Source organism: Phoenix dactylifera, chromosome 6 (genome assembly GCF_051530095.1).
Source record: "Phoenix dactylifera cultivar Ajwa chromosome 6, Ajwa_hap1_PhDact_Kaust_v1.1, whole genome shotgun sequence".
In the NCBI taxonomy this organism is placed as follows: Eukaryota; Viridiplantae; Streptophyta; class Magnoliopsida; order Arecales; family Arecaceae; genus Phoenix; species Phoenix dactylifera.
Genome location: NC_143195.1, coordinates 438,503 through 459,610, shown reverse-complemented (window position 1 = coordinate 459,610; position 21,108 = coordinate 438,503). Strand labels below are relative to the sequence as shown.

The 21,108-nt window shown below is 40.8% G+C and overlaps 1 protein-coding gene across 2 annotated transcripts; it reads right to left on the bottom strand.

Annotated features, from left to right (window-relative positions):
* Positions 1-532: 532 nt before the first annotated feature.
* Positions 533-15,144, bottom strand: LOC103697215 (uncharacterized). Of its 2 annotated transcripts, none has more exons than XM_039126886.2 (7): positions 14,404-15,144; positions 14,147-14,279; positions 13,128-13,345; positions 12,843-13,035; positions 12,677-12,762; positions 12,256-12,347; positions 533-1,401 (listed from the first exon to the last, which is right to left on the bottom strand). In XM_039126886.2, the coding sequence occupies exons 2-7, from the start codon at positions 14,234-14,236 to the stop codon at positions 1,145-1,147; spliced, it is 936 nt and encodes a 311-aa protein (XP_038982814.2). In that variant the 5' UTR covers positions 14,237-14,279; positions 14,404-15,144; the 3' UTR covers positions 533-1,144. The 2 variants fall into 2 exon arrangements, with proteins under 2 accessions (XP_038982814.2, XP_038982815.1); XM_039126887.2 differs by lacking the exon at positions 533-1,401 and adding an exon at positions 9,058-9,653.
* Between the last annotated feature and the right edge of the window lie 5,964 nt (positions 15,145-21,108).

Here is a 21,108-nt window from a genome sequence, read left to right as displayed (position 1 = left end):
AGGAAATGGAATTATGGAAGAGACAAAAACAAGAGTAGGAACTAGTATGCTAAGAATGGTTCATTTAGCTATCTCCGGGAGTCTGATTAAACGGAAAATAATACGCAGATAAATTAAGTTATCTGAAAGTAAATCCAAGAATGAAGACTTTAGCTCGACAACAAGGAAGCTTGCTTCCTTGCTGCATGTGAATGGAAGCGAGCGCTTGCCATCCGGATCAGAACCATTGTTTGGATTTAAGAGCGCAGGCTTTTTTCGACGACAGCAGAACCAATAGCAAATTAAGGGAGAAGGGCGAGAGCAGGAACTCAATGGCGAGAAGGGAAACACCTCCTACAATAACAGCACCAAGGAAAAGGAAGACCGCGGCAGCGGCCATCGTTGCTGGGAAGGGTGGGAGAAAGTATTCGAGATTGGAGTGGCGAGGAAAAGAGATTTGCAGGATATGTAGATGGTGAACTGAGAGGATTTGCAGGATTTTGAGCATCTTGTTACGTTGTCGATATAAATTTGAACTACCGATACTTTTGACTTTCTGTCGTTCTTGGTTTCGGCTAAGCTGTTTGTTTCAATACACTTCTTCAGATAACAATATCCCGCACAAACTGTTCATCCTCTCTCAAGCTCCCCAGTCCCCAGCAGCCCCTGAAGTAAGGTCAAACAAAGCCAGAAGAAGTAAGGTGCCGCCATGTAGCAGAGGCAAGCAACTACATTGATAACTTCCAAGAGCAGAGCACGTCCATATAGCCATAAATCTCATATATATGTCACTGCCCACGACCCAGGCATGAGATAGAATGTTCTCTTTGTTCCCAAAACTCTCCAGGTAAATATAAGCGGAGTGAGAAGCACCCAGTACCCACCTGTTTCAGAGCCACCACCTCCAGAGACAGAAAAGGTCAAAAAGACAAGCAACTCCTAAGATCTTTCCGTTCAGCTCTTCATCGCTCACTCTGTTGCTAAATAAAACTGAGAGGGGCTCCAAAACCCTTCTTCTCCACTAACATCTACAAAAACGACCGAATCAGAGTTATCAGCATTCGCCGATCAACCCGATCTCCAGCAGGCAATGTCATGGGGCAGGGCCAGTCAGGAAGTTCTTCGAGAACCAGAATATTCTGGTGCCTAATATGCGCATGGGGGTTCAGTGAGTGCTGAAGAAGTTGAAGTCATTGTGGACAACCTCAAGCTGCCTCAGCCAGGAGTCTGCAGCGTTGTAGAGGGAGACAACTCTTTCATCATCTCCACTTTCAGGATTTGTCCAAAGCTTCCCCCGTGCTCTGTAAGTCGCGAGGCCAAAAGGGTAAAGAGCAATGTGGTTGCTCTTCCCCTCAGAGCTGCTGCTACGGTTCCCGGCTCTAGTGCAAGACACGCCTTCTGCCGTGCTTCCCTGCATATGATCTGCGAGAGCATCACAGGAGAAAGGTCCATTAGAATATAGAGCCTGGTAAAATTTTGAATACATGTATATACCTAAATGAGGACCATTAAAAGGAAGGATAATATTCAAACATTCATGTTGCACTCGATTCTCGTAAAATAAAGATCAGCTGACCAAAGGTGGGTAAGTGCTTAAGATACAAATTTCCAACTAAAGTGTTCGATTTGGATCCAAACCTGTCTGCTGTACAGACATCACAACTATCGGCAAAGGGTTGAGATTAGAAACAGTAACATGATAGTATTAACATAATTATGCCGCAAGAAGAAGGGTAATATAAATATAAGAAAAATTTAGTAACTGAACCAATAAACAACAACAACAAAAAAAAACTTTTGTCGAAGTTAGCTTGGAAATGGTGAATGTGACAGCCGACAGTCATGACATGCTAAAGAGAATGTACAACTAAAACATGTCTCAGGTGGGGGCACTGGGGTTATGAACTGGTTGGCTTGGCTTGGAGAGAATTTTCTAGATCTTTCTGAGATGAAATAGAAAGAAAATTTCCCATTTTGATATGTATCAGATTTATTAAAAACTGCATGGTGATGCATCATGTTGTTTGTCACTAGATAAAACTTTAGTATAAGCACCTCACAATTTTAATTTTTCGATGGAGATTACCTTTCAATTTTCAGATGATAAAGGTCGTAAGTTAAATTTATGACAGCCATATCCTCAGACAAGCTTTCAAATGCAGATTTTTTTTTAAAAAAAAAACATATTGTAGACTATGAAAGAGAAGAAGACATAAAAGAAATAAAAATTCCCTACAGGTTAGCTGAAAATTAAGAGGTGCTGATGTCAAGAATCAATTATCAATTGGGCAAGTCAGCTCGCAACAAATTGAATTGTTATTCTAGAGTAGAAATCTCAAACACATACAGGTTGCTGCATAAAGGTTCCTTGGAGAAGCATTTACATGCCTAGTAGAGCAAATTTGAAACTGGTTATTATCTACCACTAAGTCTGTATACCACGACTATCATAAGCAAGACAATGTGCTTTTTTACTAATGGATGGTATCGCCACATTAAGTAGAACTCATTTATTTGAATGAAGCTATCCAACATATGAATATAAAGACCATAATGTTTTTTGTTGTTACAGCTTATGCACACCGTGACTAACAGAGATGTGGTTTCCATACTTAAAAAGGCAAACTTATGGTGGACTGCTTTTTCACCATTAGTTTTTGGAGCATTCAGCCTCACAGGTCCCCAAAGATTTAGATAATTAAACCCATCATAACCAAAGATGCCTTCCTACTTACAGTTTCACTAGCCTATACTCTCCGAGATTCAGCTAATGCTTTCCAACAACTTGAATTACATAGTAATTCAGCTCATCAAGGAGGTTTATGTCACTAAAGAAGATGTGACTGGTATCTTAAGAAATTTTGCTGCGTCGATGACAAAGAACTTCAAGGAGAAATTTGTACATGAGTTTGTGAAATCAAATGTGGACATATTTACTCCTCATTTGTGATTTAGCTAAATCAGAAAATGCATCACAAGTCAAGACTCTCCTAAAGTTCTGATTATAATATTAACAAAACCATACATGATGGAAATTATAGGTCACCCTGTAAAACACACCAGACAACAGATTGGTACATAGGTTTACTTACCATTTGGTTGTCGTTCACAAAATTAACTACTCTACAGCTCGAAGAGGTTCTGTAACATCTCAGCTTCGCAAATGCCTATTAGCCGATCCACAAGTGCAATCTCATATGGACCAAGTAGACATAGAGGTAACAGAATCTACTGGCTACAAATTATAATAATTTTATGACAATACGCGATAGTTTTATGACTCAAATACTGTCACAAAGGTCCATTCCAAGGAAAACAAGGCAGGCCCTTTTCATATACTTTATAGAACAATTAAAGAGAAACATTCAGCTGACACGAAACTAGCATTCATAACATTGAAACATATGACAGAATGATGAAGCATGTTCACCTTCTAACTTTCAATCAGCTATTTTAAGGAGTACAAATTACTAAACAATCATTTAAGCCAGATTTCTGCTTTATTAAGAGGAATTAGACATAGGGGGTGCCAACTGGCTTAATTGGTAGAGCACGTCTTGATGCAAGAGACTTACGCTCAATTGCTACCCTCATTCATTAAAATAGATAGGCCTTGGACCCTCCTAACAAGACAGGCAAGTATGAAATTAGACCAATGACAGAAAGTATTTGCAAGAAATTTTAGCTCGGTGAGATTATTGTTGCCAAGAAGACTAGGGAGCTTTATGCCTGTCGATACAAATTACAAGCTCTCACTAGATAATTTGTAATAGCGGTAACTACTTCCTAATGTTTCAATAAATTGCAGCTATTACTTCCTTCAATAAGAAAATCATCCCATTCAAGTGTCGAGGAACATGATAATTATTCCTTATAAACTAGCTATTATCAAGGTGTAATATTCCTTATAAACTAGCTACTATCAAAGTTGAATCAGTGAAAGGAGATCTTCTCGCTAGATGCCACTAAGTCAAAAGAAGGAAGGAAAAACAAACCTCAGAAAAAACACAAAGTAGATTCCAGAGAGTAAATATTCCATGCAGTATCATAGGAATGGTGTGGCCCAAAATTTGAAGTCTGGGATCAAAGTACGTCGTATCGGCCCAAACCATGCGGTATGGAGCGTACCATACCATACCAGTTTGGTACCGATATCCGATACAGATGGTGTATCGACACTCGGTACGCCAAAAAAATTTCGTACCGTACTGTACCATACTGACACTATGCACTGTGCTAGTGTGGCATTGGTACGGGGTCCGGTATCAAGATAGCAAACCTTGTCTGGGATACCAGTGAGAGTTCCTACAATGTTATTGAACTTAAGAACTTAACCTAAAGAATATGGATATACGTGCTTTTTATCATTGAGTCATGGTATGCCGTACCAACCTGAACCAAGTAGTACAGAGCATACCATACCATACTGGTTCAATACCAGTATCGGTATGGGTGGCATACCGACACTCAGTACGCTAAAAAAATTTCATACCGTACCATACCAATACTGTGCTAATATGGCACCAGTACGGGGTCCGGTACCGAGACAAAAAATCTTGATTGAGATGTTCTCTTCTTGTATATCCAAGTTGAGATCTAGGTTAATAAATATGTTGCTCCTTGACCTTGATGACCTTATATACCAAAAAATTTTCTAGCATCCCAATGGCATTAAATGTGATGGTCTCAATATTGAGGATCAATATGATTTTATTATTGAATGATCAAGCACCTCGGGCACATTAGGTTTGTTAAAGTGGAAATTGGGAATCATTATCAGTTTTCCATTCTAGCCCATTCATGTGTTTGTTAACTAATATAAACATGGGAATGTTAATTTCGATAGGTATTGGATTCCCAATAAAAGGGTACAACATAGTTGAAGATCTTTAGTACCATTTTTTCAAGAAGTTGGATTTATGTGAAAAGTTAAAAGAAGAAAGCTCTACCCAAGTAAGACCCCTATCCGGTAGTTTCTCTATTCCTTCCAATTCCCATTTTATCTTTGCCTCTCCCATTCTTCGTCTCTATCCATCTTTATTACTGATGTATGTTGATGCCACTGCCTATGAAGAAGTCGCTAGTGAAAATGTAAGATCTCTCTCCTCGTATTTATGCCATGGAGAAACCATTTCTGATAAGTGTTGCTTTGAGTAGGTCAACAATCCTAGACTTGCCCGAGCATGGAAAGCAAAATTAGTTTTTCTTGATGATTGCTAAGAATAGATATTCTAGGAATGGAAAAGCCATTATTAATTCTCGTTCTTGACAATTATTCATGGAACGAAGATAAGAAACATTGCTAGAATCATCATCAAGGTTCATTAAATTGGTATTGGAGTTGTACTGGCCGGCGAACGGTTCGGTAAGGTACTGGTATGTACCATACCATCTCCATGCATACTGGAACTAGAAGGAAGGAGAGAGAGAGAGGTGGTAAAGGGAGAGGGGAATCGAGATATTGAAAGAGGAGGAGGCAGAGGTGTTTTTATATATAAAAGAAAAGCGAATCCAATCGACCGGCCGAACCCCCCAGGTAACCATTTAGTCCAGTTGGGTATGCCCCAAACCATCCAGTTCAGGATGGTTCGACAGTCCTTATGATCTAACACTAATTGTGATACTTGTACTATTTTTATTTGAGATGGATCCTTCGTGTGGGTCCAAGTCAAGAGTGGGTGCTAAAACACCCCAAATAATGTGATAGGTATAGCGAATAAAAACCCTTAGATGTCTAAGGATCTACACAACTAACAAAGATCTTTCTACGTCTTTCCTTCAATTAGCTATTCCATAAATTTCTCCATATAAAACCTTTCCATATATGCCTTGCCATAAGTTGTCTCAAACCTAGGAGAACTTACTCCATGTATATCTTACTTAAACAATTTTTTCTTGTCTTCTCCAAATGTGTAAACCACGTATTCAAGTACTATATATTCCAGTCTATTCGGCGATACTAGATTATACATATCATACCAATACATTCTTTGGTACCACATCATACCAATACATGGTATTGTATATCACTTTTGCTAAGCAAGCACCCAAAGATTATGACATGTCAAAATAGGACCATGCCATACTATTTTATATCATATTGGTACAATACCAATCCAAGACTTTAAAACCCTTGGTATAAAGCCATCCAAAATATTCTTCCGCTCCAACTTTTATATCCATTATGCCTCTCATAATTCTTCCTATCTTTGCACAGCATCTATCTCCAACCTTTTCTCCTTAATGGGACATCATGTCATCTTTTTTCATGAAATAGGAAGCAGAATACTATTCATTGAAGCAATAGTCTCATTCATCATTTTGGGTCACAAGAAATCTTAGTCTATGGAATCAAAGGATAATAGAGAAGGCAAGCCTGCTATTTGTTCATGCTTTTTCTACCATATCTGAACACTAAACACTCTAGTAGAGTTGTTAGTGCAAATAAATCCCCTATCCTATGGAAAGATAGAGCATGTTAGGAAGAGAAAATTAGAGAGGAGAAAGGGCCTAGGTGCCACACATGGAAGAGAGGGATTTAGGACGTGGCATCCATAAAGATTGGTTATGTCTGAGCAAGAAGTACAATAGAGAGGTTTTTAGTTGATAAGTACTTGGAAACTAGCTAATTGGATGAAGGAGACTAGAAGGATTGCAGTGAGTTATGAATACTCAACAACATCCAAGAGGATGGTGGTTTTACTTGCAATAGCAAGGGTACACAGTTCCTTGACCCTTAATAAGTTTACAATTTAAATGTTCCAAAACACAAAAATCAACTCCACATTAAAGACCAATTCCAAGAATCCACTGACCTCTCAAACTGGCCAATAGTTTTAGTCCAACAACAAAGTTGTTCACTTGGAATTTCTAAAAACTATTAGCAACCTCAAAAAAAAGAGGAGGTTTTGGCCTAAACAAAATAAGTGTTACCAGCTATAGGATAGATTGGAACCAATTATTATTGAAGTTCTTCTAAAATTCCTGTGCATTAATAAAATCGAGAGTAAGGGATTAAACAGAATAGGTTGAGTTTCCATATGCTTTCTTTTGTTATATCAAAGTCAAAAACATGAAATGAGACAGACTTTTAAATTGAAAAATGGAGCATGAAGGTAACTTGTAGTTATGTTTATAACCTTGATATTGAAAGAGACCCCATTAGTTGGGTTTTAGGGGTGGCAATTTAAGCCAACCCATTAGGTACCCGACCTAACCTAATTCTAATGGGGCAGCTTTTACACAACCCATTTAAATTCGGGGGTGGGGACAAATTTTAATTCTGATACCCGAAGCAGATTCAGAGCGAGTGTGGGAAATGGTAAGACCCACTCCAAAGCTAACCTGATATAATATAATCATAAACAAACTCTTCACTTTCCCCTCCCCACCGCTATCACCCGACAACCCAAGTCCCCTGTTCGAGGGTCCGTCCGCCCTTTGCCCTAGCCACAGTGCCTTGCACTCCTCACTTCGGATGTCATCCTATCACTGTTGAACAGCTACTCATCCCCTCCATCATCGCACCTACTTCCGTGCTCCCCAGGAATGAGGTCATCTTGGTGGAGGTCTTTGTCTCTTCGAGGTATGGTTGCTATCCTTGACATCAACGCCCATAATCTTTCGCTCCAGTATGCGTTGTTCATTTTGATCTTCCTTAGTTCCTTTTGATGCTCTGCGATTACTCAGCGGGGTGCTAAAGTTTGTGGGTATTCATTTTGCCATTGATTTGGTGGACCCTCGAGAAAGATGGCCAATTGTGCTTGGTAGCCATTGGCTAGAAGCAAGCCTCATTAATGTAAATGATCGATTGATCAGAATCGGGCAAATGATCATGATAGGATGTCCGGATACATAATCTAAAGTTGGGAGCAATTTTAGGCTGCAAGATTTGACAGTGCAGATGGATTTTTTTCCATCTCGATCTAATTTCGATGTCCATTAAATACAAACAGAAATTTTCCATTAAAATCTTTTCAAAAAATTATTGTAGTTGAGTTTTAATATTTAGCTATGCCACAAGATTTATTACTTTTGCCCAGCTGCTTTTTCTTTGTTGTATAGTGGTTTGGGAGTTTATGTATAGTGAGATCTTTGTTACAAATGTTAGAAGTCGTTTTGACGAAGTTACTAACCAAATCGTTGTGACAAGAAGTTACTTATATTTGCTTTTCTATGATACCTACATACGTTCTGTAATTGCTTTTGGATTGAGGGAATGCAAAGATAAGAAAACAGGAGCTCCAAAAACCAAAATAACGAGTCTTCTTTTTATTGCCAATCATGAAATGATTGCTTTTGGGCTAATGTATTTTGTGTTTACTTGATCCAACCCGCCATCACCTGCCCCATCTACCCTACCTAACCAGCCCACTCCGAGGTGGATATGAGGTAGGTATCAGTATAGGATTTTCAATTGCAGAGTAGATACGAGTATTGGCCTACCCGATCCATACCCAATTAGTTGCCATCCCTATTGGGTATAAGGAATCAATGCATCTCAGAAATCATAGACATTCCATCTAAATCAAAGATCTTACCTTATCAGTAAATGGCATCGCCTTTGTTCTAGTACTATATTTTCTCAACATGAAATTAGTCACAAAAATAGTCTTTACATTCTATACTGTAATCTTCTTTCTATTCATTTGGAAGGTAGCTTTCCTTATAGTACTTCTTTTTATAATGTAGTATCTTCATTACCAATAAAGAGAGTATCTCATTTGAGAAAGCAAGAATTTAGATCTTAATACTAGGTTGTCCCAATCTGGGGCTAGGATGGTACCGATATGGATTGGGATAATCTAGTTTGAAGAGACTCAGGGTCCTGGATATGTCTCCAGACTCGGTCTCTCTCTCAGTCAGCACCAAGGTTGGCGAAACCGTCCGGTTCGGAGCATCCTGAGTTGTACTGACGGCTTATAGAAACGGTTCCAGCAAAGAAATCGAAAAGTTATCGCCGGAGGAGGACGAGAAGAAAAGAGAAGAAAAGAGAGAGCGAGCGGGGGAGGGAGACCAGCGGAGGTGAAATAGGGGTTTGACCGTGGCCTATGCCAACTGCACCAGCGTCGGCCTCCGCCGGCCTCCGTCGGCCCTTCGCTGACCTCCGCCACTCTCCGCCGACCATCCTCCCTCTCCCTCTTCCTCCCTCCCTCGCTTACTCTCTTTTTCTCTATCCTACGGTCTCCTGTATCGGTACAGATCCAACAAGGCGTAGCGCAAGCCCGTCCTGACTCATGCCATTGGGCAATTTGTACGGTGCTCGGTATCGGCATATCAGACCTGGTCGGCACGGTACCTCTGAGATGGAGCGAGTCCTTAATCCTTGTTAGAAAGTACTAAATCATTTATAAGTTACTATTTGAATTGAATATAGGGTGAATGAGATATCTACGATATAAATCTTGTGTAGAACCAATTATCAAAAGTATCGAGGGTTTTATTAGCAAAAGGGAAAAAGGAAACATATCATCATCATCATCATCATTATCATCCAAGCTTTCTCCCAACAAAATAAGGTTGCCTACATAGCAAAATTATGCTATAAGACTCCTTTGAAGGAGTTAGAAACTTTTTTAGCTAACTTGATGCCAACTTGACCCGCAACCTCTAAGAGTTGGTGCAAAGTTCTTGGTCAAGACCACTTTAGGCAAGAGACGGGCTTGCCATGAAACCTAGAACAACAATGAGCAGATAATCGACATTACTACTCACAATTAAAGCTCATGCAAAAAAGGAAGAAGATACATCTGGTATAAGAAACCATATTGATCTCAAAGGCTATGTTTGGAAACAAGATGGAGGTTGAGATAAAAACAATTAAATTGAGGATACCCTATTAAAGGACCAGACACTGATCCCCGACAATTCGGTCAAAGCCTAGATAATCAGGGATTTGTGATCCATAGGTTCCCTAAAATAGGGCATCCCAATTGTTTAATCTCACATTATTTTTGAAATGGCTAGAAGCACTATATATTATCAATAGTAACCATAAAAGCAAGGACTTATTATATTTCAACCAAAAGCAACCATAGTATTGTCAATTTTACCATGATACTCGGCAATCATTAAATGGGGATAAGAAAGTTTTGTCAAAACACAAATAAGGACTTAGATTTTATTTTAAAACTAGTTACACCTGTTGAGAATTAGAAAAGTTAATCTAAAATTCTCTATCCCATTTCCCAGGCAGGCATAAAGCATCATTACATGCAAAATAGTCAAATTGAATGCAGTCGATGTAATTAAACGACTGGAAGATAATGCTATAAGATAGACTAAGAGGCATGTTTAAGGTATATTGGTACCTATATTGATACCTTCCTAGTATCGTATGGACTGGTAAAGCATTGCACCTTACTGACACATAATTTCCTTCTTGGTGTAAGGAAAACAAACTAGAGGTGAATTTCTATGTGTTGCCACAATACCAACCCAGAGGGTGATCTTGTATACTCAGCAATCCGGTAGAACGGCTCCATTGTATGTCCTTTGCCAGTACAATCCAGTATGGTCGGTATGAACAAGTACAAGTAGTACTTCAATCCTTGGTAGAAAGTCCTTATTACATTTGGCACTCATACCTTCACCCATGTGTCGTCAGTGGTAAAGTAATATATCTTACTTTACCTACATGTCCAATTCCATAACATAGGCCAACGGCAATCGCTCGTTGTTATGGTACATACGCATCATGGTATGTACCATGCCAACACAAGGCGTGGGCTAAGAATTGAGAAAAAACAAGAAAAATGAGTTACAAAAGCATAAGGTCATGGTTCACAAGTACTTTGACATTTCATTTTTGCTTTCAATTTTTGATGGTTGCATACTAAAATTGACCATGACTGGAAAAAATATATGTCTTCATGACAAAAAGTAGAAAGAATCATTAAAATATAAGATATATAGAAATTAAAAAAATATCAACTTAATGCATCTTTAAAATGTTTAACTATGTCATACTGAAGTGGTAGTTGGCATTTACATAATATTGTAATGATAACCATTAGAGAATTAGAGCTACATACGTGTTCTTAAAATTGAGATAAGAAAATTATTTGCTAGCCATGTAAAATATGCAATTATATACAGTAAGTAAGAATAATGCAGTATCAACACGTTTCTGATCTCATTATGTTTCATAAGTATCATAAGGGATCCGTGTATTTCAACCAAGGCCATGTATTTTGGACAAGAAATTAACTTGGAAACAAAGTAAAAGGGACCTAACAGAAATATACCATCTAAGCATTTTGTTTCCTCTGGTAGGTTAACAAAATGGAATTTTAGTGGAAAGAGATTTCTGTTTTTCATGATATTTCGTATTGTGTTATCTATGCCGAGAAATAAAATAGGAACAAGACTTAAACAATCATCACTTTCTGCTAGTTAGCCAAGTTGAAAAAATTTTTGGAACCAGATCTGACCTCCTTACAACAAGGATTATGTTTGGGTCATGTTTTGTGCTTCACTGACCTGGCTGCATAAGAAGCCCAAGATGACAACTGAATAAATTTCACAAAGAAATCTTGGAATTAAGGAAGATCCCTGGAACGTTGGGTAACCTAAGCAAGTGATATTATAAAGTCTAACAGAGACAGAGACACCAAGCAGTCAGACCTGACTAGATAAGAAGACCAAGATGACCACTGAATGAATTTCAGAAAGAAATATTGAAGAGGAAAACAGGAATAGGTCAAGCAGTCACGATTATATGTCTTAAATGTTTTCCCTAAAAATACGTTGGCTAAAATCTAGACAAAACTACTGCTTTTATTCGGGTATAATGAAATCCAGATGATAATATGAGAGGGCTGGTTCAGTCTTCTCATAAAGCACAAAGATCCTTAGACTATTTGATAGTTCCCTTACAGTGATCTTTCTAATATAAAAATGACAAACAAGTAGTCCACTGTCAATATAATGAGAGATGAAAAAGTTGTTTTTGTAGAACTACTATTAATGTTATAGAATGTTAAGCAGCATCATCTGTTTTAATGTGATTTTAGTGTCATATCAAGATATGACTCCACATTTTATTCCGAGAAATTCTTTATTTCGTCTTAGCAAGTCATACTGATAGAATATCAGGTAAGCAAAAGTTCCCCGCATTTCATCACAGCGAAAATTTCATACCCTTGAAAAGCAAATGATAGGAAAATTCCAGACAAGAAAGGCTGGTTAAATATATTTAGAATAAGGAAACATTAAAAGGTCATGAGTAGATAGATGTACGAACATGAGATTCAATCCTGAAGCATAGATGCATACCTTGACATGATGAGGTGAGCTTGTGGTAAGTCAGGAAGCATGCCGACAGATCCTTCACCTTTGGCCTGGCAGGGATGTGATAAATAGGATACCTAATTGACAACAGAAAACAGTAAAATTGGAGATTAGAATAAGCTCGAATTTTCATCTCTACCTCCCAATAAAGAAACAAAAAAAAAACTTCCGAAAATTCAAAATAACTATCTGTCCATTGTATCACTAAATCATCAGAAGGATATGTAGTTGAATGTCATTTTCATTTGTCATTTTATGATTGACTATAATTCCCTATGTCATAGAGAACCCAAGAACATTCCAATCATGGATTTCAGAATGATTGCAGGAAAAAAATGCCAGAAAACCTGATTAATTGGATCATTTCTTTCGGAAACTGGATGAGCAATGCAGAAAATAAGCCTACCAGGCAACCGACATCCAGCTAGCCGGCGACAGCTCCGCGCTCTCGAACGACATCAGGCCCGGATGGATGCTAGCTAATTCCCGGACCTAACAAAGCAAAAGAATCAGAAAACAGAGCACAGAAAAATAACAATTCATCAGCCAAACAAGAGGAGCGCAGAATGTACCTTTTCCAAGAGGGGTGGCCTTCCAAAAGGCGTGTTGTTCTCGATAAATTCGAAGTAAAGGTACCCGAACTGCTCTTGTGCTCGTCGGATACCTTCATGATGCAAGCCTGCATCCTCCTGAACAGCAGAACCCCTGGGATCAACCAGCGTCCTGTATGCACTCCCATTACTCCAGCAATTGCTCGCGCCATTCCTATTTCGACAGAGGAATGCGATCGAGGTCAGTTGCGAGGTCTGTTTACATTGAAAACATCAGAATTCAATCGCAAGGACTCGATGAAGGACCTAGAGGAAGCACGGGATTTGTTCGTATATATCTGGATGGCTGATAGATATGGCACGTAGTACTGGTCCACAATGTCTCCACCATGGAGGAGGACCTCAGCACCGGCACCATAGGCACTCCACTCGGTGTACTGGCCCCAGAGGTCTCTCAGGTTGAAACACTCAACGGTGTCCCTTCCTGCCGGGAGCCAAAGGCTGTTCCAGTCTTCCAAAGACCGCTGCATTAACAACACATATAAATCTTCTTTTTTTCTCTCTTGTGAGGATTGCTTCTCAAATATTCAAGTTTTAAAAAAAAAAACAGTCTGCAAGGAAAGGAATGGATTTTGAAACAAAATTTCCAGTGAAGAAACAAGAAAATACAACTTATCGCATAGACAAGGAACAAGATCCAGATCGGAAGAGAATGTGGCTTCTTTAGAGTAGGAGACCGTGATCTCCAAAGAAAATCCAATAGAAGAAACAAAATTGTCGACTATCCATATCTACACGTCTATTCTAGTTTCCAACAATGGTAAAAAAAAGAAGAAAAAAAAAATCTTCGAAGACTCTAACCATGTGGGTCTCCATGCACAATAAAAGGAAACCTCAAATGAAAGCGTGATTCCGACATTAGTCCGAAAAACTGAAGAAAAATGCCAAATAAGCCATTTCCAAGTCCAACCATCAATCGTCATACTTCGTACTCGTATCCATTCCAAAACACATATACCCCCTTACAAAAATCAAAGCAGAGATGCACCAAAAAGATATACAGGTATAAATCAAACGGAAACAGTTAAAAAAGGTACGAAGAAACGACTTGTAAAAATTAATCGTTTCATTGTTGATCTACAAAGCTAGAGCAGGAAGGGTAGCAGAAGAGGATGATATCAAAACGATGAGTGTCGGTACTTGAGATCGATAATTAGTCACGATTACAAATAACAAAACAGACCAGGAAAAGAAGAAAAAAGGAGGAAGGAAAGGGCGGGGCAAAAAGATGGGATTTTTTTTTTTTGAGAGCAAAGAGAGAGGACCTTTGGAAGGGTGTGACTCGGCACAGAGGGCGTCGTGGAGTTGATGAAGGACTGGAGGTTGGAGTGTCCTGCGCTCGAGCTTGAGGCCATCTCGAAGTCCGCCGCTGTCGCTGTCGCTCCCTCCTTTGTTTTCCTAATATAAACATTCCACCAGCACCGCCGACAGAAATCAGGTCCTTTTACCAAAACTCGAAAGAAAAGCTACAGAAGAAACGAAGTACAGAGAAGGAAGAAGAAGAGGGGGAACAGTAGGATACCGGAGTTGGAGAAGACGAAGAGGACGATCAAGAAGAGAAGAACGGGAAGAAGAGATCGGGTTGGAGATGGCTGCGAACTCTCTTTCTCTCGCGCTGTGGGAATGAGAAAGGGAAGTGGAGACTGAGAGCCTGAGTCACCCCCTACACAGACTGGCCTTAAATACACGACGGCAACGAGGAAAACACCCACAGGAAACTGAATTTGGAAAGCTCTGTCATCATTCCATCAATGCGCTCTCTCTCTCTCTCTCTCTCTCTCTCTCCCTCTCCCTCCCCCTCCCACCCCCAACTCAAAAACAAGAACTACCCGTTATTATCACGTCAGAAAGCAGAGCGAAAGGGGATGGAGACGGAGATGGAAAGAGAGGAAGGGAATTGCATGCAGAGAAGGAGGGGGGATGGATAGGGAGAAGAAAGGACACTTGGAAGGGCCTTCACATGTTAATGCAGCGCATCGTAGTTCATAATCTGTCTTTTTGATACCCCCCCTACTGCCAGAGAAAACTCCTTTTGGATTCTTCTCCCTTAAAGCAAAACTGCCTCTCCCTCTCTCTCTCTCTCTCTCTCTCCCCCCTCCCTCACGCTCCACCCCCAGATGCGTGTCTGTATATGAAAGAGAGAGAGCGAGAGAGAGAGAGAGAGAGAGAAGAAAAGGAGAGGACGAGCAGCAGAGAAGAACAGGGGATGGAGGTCGGAAAAGGAAATTATACCGGAACGCCGGTTTCGGTTGTTTGGTTTTGTCGCTTCGTCGCCCCCTGTACCACTGCGTTCCGATGGGCTCCGTGGGGAGAAATTATACCCTTCACCGCGTGCACCACGTGGGCGTGGAGCGAGGCGACTCGGGCATCACTCGGCGGAGGTGGTTTGGCTAAAAAAAAAAGGTAGTAAAAGAAGGAAAGGTGTTGAGAGGTTAATGGTCTCATATGGAGAACCATGAATGTGGTTCTCCATATACATTGATCCATTAACCCAACACGTTATATAATTTATTGGCTGTTAAAAATATAAATGTACTGAAAGAGGACTACATTGAATATGGATTTAATAGGGATAAGGTTGGAGTAATTGAGACCTATCCATCCCTTGAATTAATTTTTATTTTATATTTAATCTTTATCTGAAATTTTTATTCTTATTCTTTATATTTTGACAGACATTTTTATGTTAAAGTCCTCTATCCTTGTACGCATGAAATCCTGTGCAAAATATATAGAGGTGTGCAAAAACTGGCTGAAGCAGTCTCCAAACTATTCGCTTTGGTTCAATTTACATCAATTTGAGAAAGGTTTGAATCAAAAAAAAAATTCAATCGATTTTGTTTTAATTTTTTAAAAATTAATTTAAACCGAATAAGCCCAACCCTATATATTTTATTTCTAAATTTATTATATTTCATATGCATATAATAAATTTTTTATGTTTAGACTTAGCTCGACCTATTTAACCCAACTCATTGAACATTGACATGTAAAACAAAACCAAATCAAATTAAATTATTTAGGTCAGTTTTCAAGTAGTTTTTCTCAATAATCTACTTCAGTTTCAATTTTAAAAAATCTGTTTAATCAGTTCGGTTTTATGTATATCTCCAAACCAATCTAATATGAATCATGCATACCTGCCCCTAAAAATAAATATAATTGCATTTAGAAATAGATAAAAATATGTACAACATAATAGCATGACCATATGAAGGGACTATATTGAAATGCTAATTTAATAACAGCTAAATATTGGCAGGCAAACACAAGATTAAATACGGACGCCCGGGGATCAAAGAAACATCATTTTTTTTTTCAATGTACATGTCATTAGATTTCTTTCTTATAAAAATCATGGCATCTAAAGTAATAATTTATTTTATTTGAAGAAAGTGGCATTTAAATTAATAATTTATTTTATTTGAAGAAAATGAAAAATTTAACACAAGTTACCTGTTTTCTATTATGAAAAATGCTAATAAAATGTTCTCAAATTCCACTAATATGTCTAAGATGCATAACATTGCAAGTGGAAATAGAGTTTAATAATCAAATGTATTACATGCTATTCATATTATTTTAGGAAAGAAAAATTTGATAAGATGGTGCTACATTAATAGTAGTATTTGATGAAGAAAATGTGGATTTTTATATTTTCAACAGTACTCAAATCTCTTCCTAAAAAAAGATTAGTACTCAAACAAACATAAAATAAATCCCTCTTTAGAATGAGTACCAATGTTTTAAGAGGGCAAGGAGGGGCATAATGGTTGGTTCATGAAATAGATCCATTTTTAAGAAAAGAAGCAAAACTAAGAGCAACAAAGTGTAATGAGTAAATAGAGTTGTCTATATTCAACTAGGAGTCAAAATGTTGATAGCTTTATTTGGTTGCTTCCATGCAAATGTAAAATACCATCTATTGATATCAGCCAAATGCAGTTAGCTGTGCAGCCAAAAAGTCGTGGCTACTTTGTTATAATGAACTTGTCATTGTTGTACTAATTATTATTTGATTAAAGCACAGAATTGATTGTCATTGATTAGATTACATGTGATAGAGGGAAAAATGGATCGTATAGCCCACAACTAAAAGGCCATCCAGTTTTGGCCCAGTAAACATCAACGACGATCGGCTAAATCTTCACTACAGCATAGGGCCAGCTCGTCCTCGAAACTCTGCCGAAAACTTCACAAACTCTAGACATTCGTTGACTCCCCCGACCAAGCTCGGGGTACCTCCAGACAATCGCCGACCCGCCCCGGCTAAGCTCGAGGCGCCAACCCCAGCGATATGCAGCATACGCTTTGACCCTCGAGCTCAGGGCGTTCCACCGAGCACATCTTGGAATCCGAGAAGCCGAGCTACTCCCAGCATCCGTCAAGCCGACCTCGTCAAACATATGACACGACTAGTTCACGAGCTCGGCCTCGCCAACGACCACACTCATGTGCGGGCCTACGCCCATCTATGTGGTCGTACTTCACCACACTACCGTGTCATGTCTCCATAATCAGCCATCAGCAGTCAGACGGCATCTTGACTACTCCGGCCATATCCTGCTGTGACTGTCAACATCATACTGTTCTCAAGAACGGACTGTACCGCACGTCACCGGTCAGCCTCAGCTGCGCGCCATCTGGCTCAGAGCTACGCCCCCTCATGATAAGGACTAACAGTACCTCCGCCACTTGGGCCTCTCCACCGAGGTTATAAATAGCTCGGTCAGGTAATTTCTAGAGGACCTTTTGGCTGGACCAAATTTACCTACTCTAACTTGATCGTCGGATGGCTCTCACCAGAAACACCGGTGAGGCTTTGTGCAGGTCTGCGGCCGTCACGCAGGAGGTGGCTCCCGTCTTTCCCTTTTCAGCACTGGCGGCTCCCTTGGCTCTACCAGCGTGGTCACCCTTGGGCCAGATTTGAACCACAACAACATGAATCACTACAAAAGAAGGAAGAACTCCCGACGCTTTTTTTTGTCTCTACCGACGCTTATAAGCGTCGGCGAATTCCCAGCCCACGCTTCACAAAGCGTGGGTCAAACGTCGGGCAGGTGGGCGTGGGTCCGGTTTTTGCCGACGCTTTCTCTTAGCGTCGGCAAAAACAGGACTTTTCCGACGCTAATGAAAGCGTCGGGAAAATACTCAACACCGACGCTTATAAGCGTCGGCGTTAGCAACCTGTTTTTAAAAAAAAACAGGTGAGGCGCTTGTGGACGGAGCGGCAAAGACAGGAGAGTTCCTGATGAGGCGCGGAGTCGAAGGTGAGGGAGATGGGGAGGAGGGGGTGAGGCCGGAGACGGCGGCGGGTCGGACGGTGGTCGGTCTCCGGGAGTTGGCGTGGGCGAGAGAGGTGAGGCACCAGCCTTGAGCTGCGGCGGTCGACATTGTGCAGGGGGGCGAGGGCTGTATAAGCTTCTTATAATTTTTAAGGGCCCGGGAAGAAGAGGATAGAGAGAGTGATCGGCCTCTCTGGCTTCGGTTTCTTATCCTTCAGCCTCCACTCGATTCAGATGAGGATTGAAGATAAACAGGCCACAGCCACATATATACGAGAGTGTGAAAGGAACGGACTCAGAAGAGAGTTTGTGACGGCGATCCGGAGGAGCCCTCGAGTGCCCCTGCTTCGAAGCCCAGGCGGCGGCGGATTAAAAGAAATTAGGGGAGAACGGGTGGGGTATCCGGTGTGGGATTAAAAGAAGAACGCCGGCGGATGGTGGGGTGGGCGGATGGAGCGGCAGAAAAAAGGAGGGATCGGGGGAGCGGCTGGGTGAAGAAGGAGGGACCTCCGACGACGCTTTAAAGCGTCGTCGTCTCTAAGATCGGGGCAGCGGCTGGGTGAAGGAGGGATCGGGGGAGTTGGGCCCTTTTGGCCTCCGACGACGCTTTAAAGCGTCGTCGTATCTTTTGGCCTCCGACGACGCTTTAAAGCGTCGTCGTCTCTAAATTTCACCCAACGCTAAAACAAAGCGTCGTCGAGTTTCGACCGCGCTCGTTTTTCGCCGACGCTTTTTGATAGCGTCGGCGGGGAAGAGTCGGAAAAACTATAATTTTTTGTAGTGGATAAAACAAAGAGAACCAACTGCAACCCAACCTTCCCCTTTTGTCCTTACGTACTCTAAAATTCTCATTCAAATTATAGTTTGTTAATTAGGAATAACCATGCGAGACTCGCGTCTTCAAGAAATTTTTAGGATTGACCTAGCTAAGTTGATTGGATCCTTTATGATTTAGAGGCCTAAAGTATAATCTTCTACTTTCGAGGACGATTCTCACTTCCACATAATATGTGGGATCCCTACATATTGTTGAAAAGGATGCAAACACGAGAATTTGAGCAGTATTGAGTGCACAAGATAAGGCTTCAAACAAGCCTGAAGCATATCAACATGTTCCCGTAACTGGAGATTTATTAGTTTGTGCCGTTCTTTTGATTGACACATATTGGTCCCACCCTCTATATATGCTTCCTAAAAGCAGCAAGGACAAAAGAACGATACAATCTCTCCAAGCGACTCGCTCGAGTGGAGGCTGAGCGAACATGAAAGGGGTTCCACCCCAGTCATCCTCCTGGCTGTTTGTGTTTTCGGTTTTGTTTTTGGTTCGATCCACGGTGTCTTACGTGTCCTTGTTTCTTGCTTCTCATCTCCATGGGCTTACTTATTAGGTGCTTATCTTAAATAATTAATATCATACATATATATATATATATATATATATATATATATAATGATTCATGCATATATGTGTGTTTAATTTTATATTAGTTATTTACTAAATAAATTTTGAATGTTTATATAGAATTGAAAAATTTAAATCAAATAATATTTTTTAATTTTTTATTTTAAGTGCGGTGGTGAGATCTTTTACAAATAACCGGTATGAGGCACTATGCGGTATAAGACATACCACACATCCATACAAAGGAAGAGCTAAGTCCTCCTTTATCCATCCTGGACCTGACGGTATACCCTACAATCATGTAGCGTAGATCTCAAAACTGTACATCAGGTATATCTTACACCACGTCATCAGATTCCGTATTCCGTAACGGCTATGATACGTCAGCATGACACCAGCGTGAACACCACGTGTCCTTTTTTTGGTGTTCGAGCTTTCCGGACTCCGATAAGCCCAATCCATAGCAGGCACGTGCACGTGTCATCACGTGGATTGTGGGGTTTGATCGTCTGCGTCGTGCGGAAGATCAGTGCCGTCGAACCCTGTGGAAGTACGGAGTCGCAGACACGGGACGAATTAGGAAACATGTTAAAAGGAACGATTTTAAAAGACGGCTGCGGCTAGCCACGTCCTCCCACCCCGTGTCGGTCGCCGCCAGCGTCTCCTGGATGGCCTTTCCTTCCAAAGGCTCTAACGGCAGCGTCAGATTGGAAATATCGGTTCCCAAATGACCAGACACCCATCTCTCTCTCTCTCTCTCTCTCTCTCTCTCTCTCGCCGCGGAGTCCGCAGAGGCAGATTTAAATAACGGCGTCATCGTGGCTCTTTTTTTTTAAGCCCATGTCACTGCAGAAAATATTTATTTCTATCTTTAAAATTTTTATTTTTTTTGAATAAATGCTTGCATAATTTGTTTTTGAAATCATATTCTTAGTAATCCTACATTAAATAATTAAATGCAAGCACTCTTGTACTTATAGATGTACACTTTATTCAACCCCAAGTTAGGTAACTAGGATGATGAGCCAGTAACCATTAGGGCTGTTAATGAGCCGAGCTGCTCGGGCTCGGCTCGGGCTCGGCTCGGTAAAAGCTCGGCTCGGGCTCGGCTCGTTAGTCAAACGAGCCCGAGCCCGAGCCCAATATGAAGCTCGTTTACATCCGAGCCCGAGCCCGAGCTCGAGCCCGAGCAGCTCACGAGCCCAAACAAGCTTGGACCTTTCGCTATTTGCTGAATGCTAATTGCTAAACAAGTAAACAACTCTCATTCTCTCATGACCCACGGCCCACGGGCCCACCCAGCCAGCCCCCTTTCGAGTCGTGACTCCTGAGCCTGCCCCCGATGCCGTCACTTACCCAAATCCCAGCCCCCTTTCGATCACAGAAACTTGATTCAAAGAACCCAGTCGCTTACCCAAATCCCATTTCCCCCAGCCCCCACCGTCGACCTAAATGCTCATGCCCTAATCTTCCGGCCTTCCCCGACTTCCTGAAGCCCCAGCTCCGCCGCGCTCTGCCTTCCTTCGCCCGCACGCCGTGC